The sequence below is a fragment of the Dinoponera quadriceps genome, unplaced genomic scaffold, assembly GCF_001313825.1.
Source record: "Dinoponera quadriceps isolate SergipeBrazil2010 unplaced genomic scaffold, ASM131382v1 scaffold1850, whole genome shotgun sequence".
Taxonomy (NCBI): domain Eukaryota; kingdom Metazoa; phylum Arthropoda; class Insecta; order Hymenoptera; family Formicidae; genus Dinoponera; species Dinoponera quadriceps.
In genome coordinates, this window is record NW_014556042.1 from 1,008,403 (window position 1) to 1,016,430 (window position 8,028).

The following is an 8,028-nucleotide window of genomic DNA, read 5'->3' on the forward strand; positions in this document are numbered from 1 at the left end:
CGCCACACGTTCGTCGCGCTCCATCGTCGTGCTGGTCGACGTTCGCGAAGCTTCTTAGCGTCTCCTCCGTCTCGTACGCCGAAACAGTTTCACCTTTGATTATATCCTCCGTCCTCGACGGCCGATCCGACGGCGTGCGGGAACCTTTTCCACCCCCGTTGCGATCCGATCAAACGCGTCGGCACTTCCACTCCCGGAGTCTCTCCAGGCGGATCAGAGCCCTCCACCCTTTTCTTCCCCTTCCTCCATCCGATTCTTCACGTCTTCCTCTTCCGCGGTCTACAAAGCCTCGCCTGGCTATGTCGTCATCGTCGCACCGTGCGTGACGATCGCGGGAAGTTTGCTATTCGACTGTTTGCACGAGCGGAGCGAAAGATAGGCGCGGTTACGAGGGAGAGAGAGGCCGAGGAAGCCGCGGTGGAAGAGGAGGCGGTGGTTGCGGAGAAAGAGGAAGAAGACTTGCAACCAAGGTGGCGGGGAAGGGGGGAAGATGGTGATGGTCCGCGTGTGGGAGGAGTAGGAGGATCCGGAGGGCGACTTTTCTTTTATTTGAGCTTGACACTTCGCCGCGAGCGCACACACACCGGAAGTGTCGAGTGAGACACCGTGCTCTCTTCTCTTCTTCCGACAAACGCGTTGAAAGATCGGCTCGTTCATCCGTATCCACCGCTACCGAGCGCAGGAGCCGCGAGGAGGAGGAGGAGAAGAAGAAGAAGAAGGTGGACGACCTCGAAGTACGAAAGGACGACAGGATGTCACTGGATCTTCGAATAGACTTCGTCGAGAAGGGTGTCGCGGTCAGCGAGTTCGTGGTGCAAATCGGATAAAGGGAATATCGTCGCGATATCGTCCGGAAGTCCGGGTTATGCTCAAGAGTACCTCGCCGAAGAGAATGCCAAAGATAGAGCCGGTGCGACGAAGACTGTAGTGATAGTGACCACACCGTATACCTCGACGAAACCACCTGGAGGACGCTGGGAACCTCCAGACCGTCTCGTTCACGCAAACATCGACAGTATTTTTGCTCCAAAGATAAGTGTATCTAAGAAGATTCAGCGAGGTCGCCCGGGAGAGAATCGTTCCCGCCGTGCCTCGTTCTCTTTATCTCTCTCTTACGTCGACAGTTCCTCCCGATAAACGCGACGGAGATCTCTCTGATGGGGATGTACGCGTAAGTGGTTCGTCAAAGGATAGCGAAGCGTCATTACCCGACAAACGAGTCACGAGAGAAGGTAGGTGATTACACGTCGAGAACGAACCTCCTCGTCATCGAGCGAGCGAGCCAACGCAATAAGCTGTCCCATCGTGCCGCGAGAGAGCCCGGGATCGAGACGCGTACGCACACGTAAACACACACGTACCGCTGTCTCTCTCTCGTCCGATGAATCGACCGATCGCCGTGGAATATTATTGTCCCGGGGTAGTTTTCGGTACAACCCCTCGAGGCAGCGAAACTGCGAGCTCTCGAATCGTACGGAACGTCAAAGGAGAAGCGCCGGTGCCCGGGGCGAGGTGGAGTCCTCGACGCGTGCCAGGCTGCTGATCACAGGCACCGCGGCGAGAAGAGTAGGAGAGGGACCGTAGAATACGGGGCGAACGCGCGAGGAGAGCGACGGAGAGCGCGAGAGAAGGCGCGCGCGCGAAAGAGAGAAGGAGAGAAAGAGGTGGATAAAGAACGGGAGCAGCTTCCAGCATCGTCTCGAACGAGGGGTCCTTCCGTTCGGGTGCTAGGGGTGTGCAGCCCCGGACGAGGGGTCGCACTCGACTCTTTTAAAGTGGGCAAACCGCGCAAAGAAGAGTCCTCGAGGCAATGACAGGATGCCTCCGTCTCGTACAGGACGTGCACGCGAGGGGTCGCCGTCCAGGATCGCCACCAGGATCGGCCCCACCGTCGCCTTGCTGCTGATCCTCCTGGAGCACCGTCGGTGAGTGCCTCTGCGACCTAGCGATTTCATGTTCGACCTCTCGAGCTTCCTCCCAATGTCTTCGGAAACGGCGACACCGGAATCGGAAAGTCCTCTCGATTTTCCGTCCGGAAATTTCCAACGGAAAATCCGCGAACTCGCCGAATCCATCGGCGCTGCTGGAAAAATCGTCGATATCTCGCGACGTCGCGCAGGGCGAAAAGGAACAGCTCGAAGATGAAAAGTAGCATCGCGTCCCCCGGGCACCTCGCCGATTGCACTCCCCGTCTTAATTTACACGCGATCGTTGCCGACCATCGTCGTCGATTTGTCTTCACTCAAACCGTCCACTCTCCGCGAGATTGACCGTCAATACGCCCTCCGCTCCTCACACCGCGCATCCTTCTCTCTCATCCTCCTCGTCTTCTTCTTTTACCCCGATCACGACACTTCATCGTCGCCGTGAACGCTCCTCGGGGAAGTCTGCGATCCCCACGATCTCCCGATGCGCCGCGATGCAGCATAATGCAGACGTCAAGATGTCACTCTCGCGCGCTTTGTACGTCCGCTGCGACGGAGCGGTTCAAATCGCAAAGTCGTTCACGGAGTGCACGTCATTCGCCTTCGTTCGCCACGCGGTGGCAGACCGCCGCGCGCGACGAGAGGCATCACGACGATCGTCGTCGTCGTCGTCGTCGTTGTCAACGAGCGAGAGCAAAAAGCTGCGAGTCCGCCGTGTCTAATCCCGTCGGGAAAAATTTACCAGCCCGGTAGCGCGGTCGGACTTTTTCTGCGGCCTTTTTCCTCTTTGCGTCCAATGTATTATTGGCGCGCCCGCGCCTCATACCCTCGGCCGCGGGGAGAATTCGTCAATAGGGGCGCCGGTTTCTTCCTCGACCTGGTGGTCGCATCCTCCGCTTTCGCAGGAGTGCACAATGACGAAGTGCAAATAGGCCCTTCGAGAGCCACACCGCGCGTGAGGAACGAATCCCGCTGCGATCTTCATTATGGGCCTCTCGTCGTGGTATTAATCGCGCGCCTCGTGCACCGGAACCGCGTCCGAAACGAGCTTCCTTCTCTTCGAGAGAAAGGCGCGTCGACAGAGGGAACGATTCGCGGACAATGCGCGTCCCCGAGTCGATGTTTTAGTCCTTAGGTCTAATTTAGTTCTACATTCTACGAGTCTCCGATGGTCTTCCATTGTGCTCCTTTAATATTACAAGTTGTGGGAAGTTATCGCCCATTTCCTCCCGCTTGAAGACTCAATGTAGAACTCAAATCTAGACTCTGAATATCTCAGCTCCCATTTGTGCTCCTTTGGTGCAAATAGGAACCCATTTTCGTTTTCTCCACATGGAAGAAAGAAATTAGCTGTTTATATAAAGCAGCTGATGTTTAGTTTAGCTATCAGCTTGATCTGCAATCTCAGTGAGAATCTACGATTCGCGATGCGTCCATTCAATAAATAAGGTAAGGGTAAAAATTCGTTGTCCGTATAATACAACTGAAATTTAGTTACAATATCTAGTTTTTAGCCGCGGAAGTTACATAAAATAGGGGCAAAAAATTAATTAAATCGATTAAACATTCGATTGGATTATATAGAGACAGCTAATTTGAAGACTTAATTGTAGAATTAAAAATTTCGACTTGGGTTACCCTTCCTCTCCCCTAAATTAAAAGAGACCGCCTCGACCCACAGTTGGATAGATGTATTGAAAATCGTCAATTTTCACTGATGAATGTAGATCAAACTGATGCATCGTGTCAAATTGTACAAATCGATGATACGATTAATCAGGCGATTCCTTCATTATCGCGATCACTAAGTGCACAGGGAAGCGCCGAGGTGAGAAAACCGTTAGCTCCTTTCGAAACGCTTCTCGATTAATCAAGATGTTTTATTGTTTGGCTACTTATCAACCAATATTGAAACGACGGACGACTGACGCGCGATGCGCGTCGACAGCGCGTCGATAAATAAAGATCGGATGCGAAACTCGCGGGGCCCTCAATCGGGCATCATCAGTCGTAAAATCCGGCACGGCGCGTAAAAGTGTCGGGCGATAAATTTTACAATCGCGGCGTATTTCGCGACAATACGCTTCTCGTTTGTCGTCAGCCGGCGCGCGGACATCGGCGACGATTCGCCGCGAGAACTTCTCGAAATATATACACACGAGCGATTCTTCGTCAACGGCGACAGCCTCGACGAGCTCTCGCCGTGCGCGATAGAGAAGGAGAGCTACGTAGCTTCTTGTAAATAATTACACCTAGCATCCGGGAACAGGAGGCGTGCGTGTGAGTAGATGCACGCGCGTATACCTTCACACACGCGCGCACTTACGCCGGTCGGACTTGCAGGACGACATTGAATTACAGGTCTGATGATATAATAGTCAATAAACTGGTTCGCGGCGACGCGCGTTCTTGACGTCGTGACACGTGTGCGTGGCTTTCTCTGATGCACGCCGTGATACGCGCTCTTTTTTCTCCCCCTATGCGAGTAGAATTCACGCGACGCGTGGGGTTACCTTTTTATACAGCACTTCTAGAGCAAAACTGCTCATTTCATGAGCAGCAGGTTTGCTTGTCAATCAATTGAATAGTTTTTTCTTTATTTATTCTTTTTTATTCGTTTTCGTTTAGTAAATGGATACGGATTCTCCGTATCTTTTGTACGCACAGGAGTGAAAAAATTAGCTCCCGCAGTTGAAAGTTAGCTGATATGATGCAACTGAAATTTAGTTATCAGACCTAGTTTTTAGCTGTGGGAGCGAACTCTTTCCGCCCGCAATAATTGTATGTTGAGAGAAAATTGTAATTATTTCCGGTTAAAAATAATAGTAACAACATGCACGTGAAGTTATTATCACTGATACAGTAACACTTGCTAGAAACATAGTTCTCTACTATTTTTGTGGTTAAAATAACAAAAAGATATTGTTAGCATCGAAAATAACGATAATTTTCTCTCAGTGTAGAAAAAACGTTGCAACTTGATTGATCTTCCAAGTAATTTTACTCCTCGACGACTAGACAGAAGTTAATAGACTGTCCAGTAACTGCTCAAAAAATGCATGAAATTTCTACCGGGGTTTATCGAAATGGAAAAAAATAGTGTCGCCGTCGATCTGTGTCAATCTACGTCACGTTATCAAACTTCCGAGTGCTTCAATGAACTGCTAACTACCAATTTACTTGGCATTAGCATAGATAATATTGGTACAAGATAATGTATGAAAGAATTTCAAGATTGAAACCTTGTCTTACATCAGTTTGAACGATAAATTTGACGCAATTAGTCTAGCAATAACACAGATATCGCTTCTAATTAACGTGAGATGTACGATCGAAAGTCGGAGAAATCATTCTACGAATGCTGAGCCGAAGTGAGCGCGCTGGATGCGCGACAGTTTAACGACTGGGTGTAGCGAACGATATTGTGCTACTTGCGGTCTCGCGAGTGTGACATCATTTCCGCGGAATTTACGTTATCGTGAAGGATAACGGAATCGCGCGGAGGTTTATTAACAAAAGGTGCCTCTTCGCGTGACGCGAGCACTCCGCGAAGCTCGCTTGGAAATTGACGAACGAGAGAGTCCTGTTTTATCGCCAAGTTACAGGTCGCCATAACTTACGCGCTAGATACCATCTGCGGAACGTAATTCGCGGCCTATCGCATTCCCTACAATGTACTTCGCCGCGAAATCGATTTACTCTCGTAAGATCGGGGGAAGAGTGAGGAGGCACCTCGATATCTGCCGCAGGTATTCTCGCGAGTCGGGGGATCCGAGAAAAAAAGAAAGGACGAGTTCTCTCCTCTTCCCATCGGGTATATCCCATTAGACGCGAAATTCCGTGCGGTGTATTTCTCTCTCTCTCTCTCGTCTCCGCGAGCGCATGCGGTGGACGGGACGCGCGGGAGCGGGCTGAGGATTAAATAAAACACGTGCATCCCCGCGTCGTCGCCATCATGGATTCTTCTGCGACCCCTTGGATTATTGCAAAAATGCGGGACACGCGCTCGTGTATCTCGTCTCCGATTTGCCCAACGGGTTCCCATGAGATCGAGCACTCGAAGCGAAACGAAACTATAACAGCCGCTGGCAAAGTGCGCAGGTCGGTCGCTGCGATAAATCGCTCCTGCGATATGTCCTTGTTCCTTTCGTCGTCTTCGAATGCAGCGTTTAACGCAGATAGCTCTCGATCGAAATACTTTCTATCGTTCCGTTATTCACTTCCTCTTAACTCTTAGCTGCTCGACGAAATCCATCTCGCGCTCCTCGTCTGTCAATATCAGGATTACGTATAATAAAGTGGCGAAATCGTTTGAAAATTACTAAATTAACAATTACTAAATTAACAAATTAAATAGAAAGAGAATTATCCGTTAAGAAATTTATCGTCATCATCGTGGCGAGATGAGAAGCGGACGAGCGCGAATCGCGCGGACCGATAAAAGAAATCCGCGCGTTTTCAGCGAAACGCACGATCGCTACACGAGCAACTCACGGTGGAATAATTGCCGCGGGTGCTCGGCTCGTTCCTTATTCGCGAAGTGAGACGCACGCACGAGCGGCGAAGCCGGGACGCGAGGAGGTAGCGAAAGGAATCTCTTGATACAATCCGACTTCCTCCGCAGGTACGCGGTGTCTTTCGTAATTTGTTGGGGGAGTTAAGATCATTAATCTGCTTTCGGTAGATCATCAATAGCGCGAAAGATAGCAGCGGTGCAACGTTGTACCGGTAATGGGAGCTCTCAATAACCTCCGCGACCCTAAAACCCCTCCGAGAGTCGCCACCCACCCCCTCCTCCCTCCAGTCCTTTCCCACACTACGCAGAGTCGCCGGGCCCTTTTTCCCTTTTCTTCTTATTACCACCCTCCCCCGTCTCCGCTCCCTCCTCTCTCATTCGTTGTCGCCGACTTCTTCCTCTCCTCTTCTTCTTCTCTTTCTCCTTTTTCCCCTCCGTCCCCCCGCCCTTTCTCACCCTCCCTTTCTCTCTCTCTCTCTCTCTCTCTCTTTTCGTTCACGCGGGTGCCATACACAGCTTTTACTTTAGAAGAAGCTCGTCCGCTAATTTGTACCCGTAGATAACTGAGCGACCCACGAAGAAAGAGAGAGAGAGAGAGAGAGAGAGAGAGGGGAGGGAAAGGGGAGAGAGCTTTGCACCGTGACATCCCGCGCAGGACTCTGCGCGTCGAGAGAGATCGTCTCGCAGGAAAAAATAAACCGCCCCGCGGTGCCGCGAGCAGATTAATGATCGTGAGGGACGCCGCGGCGGTCTTCTCGCGCTGCTAGCCAATTTCGCGAATCTCATGATCGCCGATAGGACGCTTCGACCCCCTGAATCCCCCGGTGTATGTTCGTGCGTGTTAACGAATCGCGTTAATTCTCGCGAGATTACTTGGCGCTAATATCGCGCTCCGCCGCGTGACTTCTGCCGGACTTAATGACCGACAATTCGCCGTGCAGGAACGAAACGGAGAAATGTAAAGAATGTTCAGCCAAGAATTTTTACCGTTGCACTCGTGATATCTACGATTTGTTTTGACGATATGGAAGGTAACAAAGGCTTCAAAATGCCGTCGTTTCAGTCCTGCGTAACCGTCGCATTTCAAAGGGTTGAGGACGAGCGATATGAAGAGGAAGCGCGCTGCCCAGAGAGCGTCGAAGGTTAACTCAATAGAATTCGATGAGGAGCCTGTTTTACGGCTTACTATTTACTGAGAGTAAACAAATAAATACCACGGGCAATAAAACGGTCATAAAGAAAAAAAGAAAAGAAGAACCTAACGGTACGTTCGCCCGACGTTTCGGTGGAGCATGTAGTAACAGGAAATGACGACCACGTTCCTCTGGCAGCGGCGTGCAACGAAGCGAACGAGCAACCCTTTCTCGTTCTCGAACACACGCGATCCGTGGATCACCGCGTGCACAGACACGCATGTACGCACGCACGCTGGCTCCCGTCGTTCCTTTTTTCCACCTCGAAATTAATTAACACCCGGTACGCCGTAATACGCGGCCATTAGGCAGCAGCCGTCGCTTAAGATAGCGCTTTAAGAGCTCTTCTTCCGAGAGATGGATGCCGTTATCGCGACCGAGCGGGGGCCGGGGG

General features: G+C 51.2%; 2 protein-coding genes across 2 annotated transcripts in view; one reads left to right on the forward strand and one right to left on the reverse strand.

Annotated features, from left to right (window-relative positions):
* The window catches only part of LOC106746483 (protein Wnt-6-like), a 120,821-nt gene that overhangs the window by 84,814 nt on the left and 27,979 nt on the right, over window positions 1-8,028 (reverse strand). The window lies entirely within an intron of this gene.
* Window positions 1,819-8,028, forward strand: part of LOC106746482 (protein Wnt-10a) — an 18,943-nt gene continuing 12,733 nt past the window's right edge. The window contains exon 1 of the mRNA XM_014623116.1: window positions 1,819-1,925. Within this exon, the coding sequence (XP_014478602.1) occupies window positions 1,819-1,925 (107 nt within the window). The remainder of the gene's footprint in view (window positions 1,926-8,028) is intronic.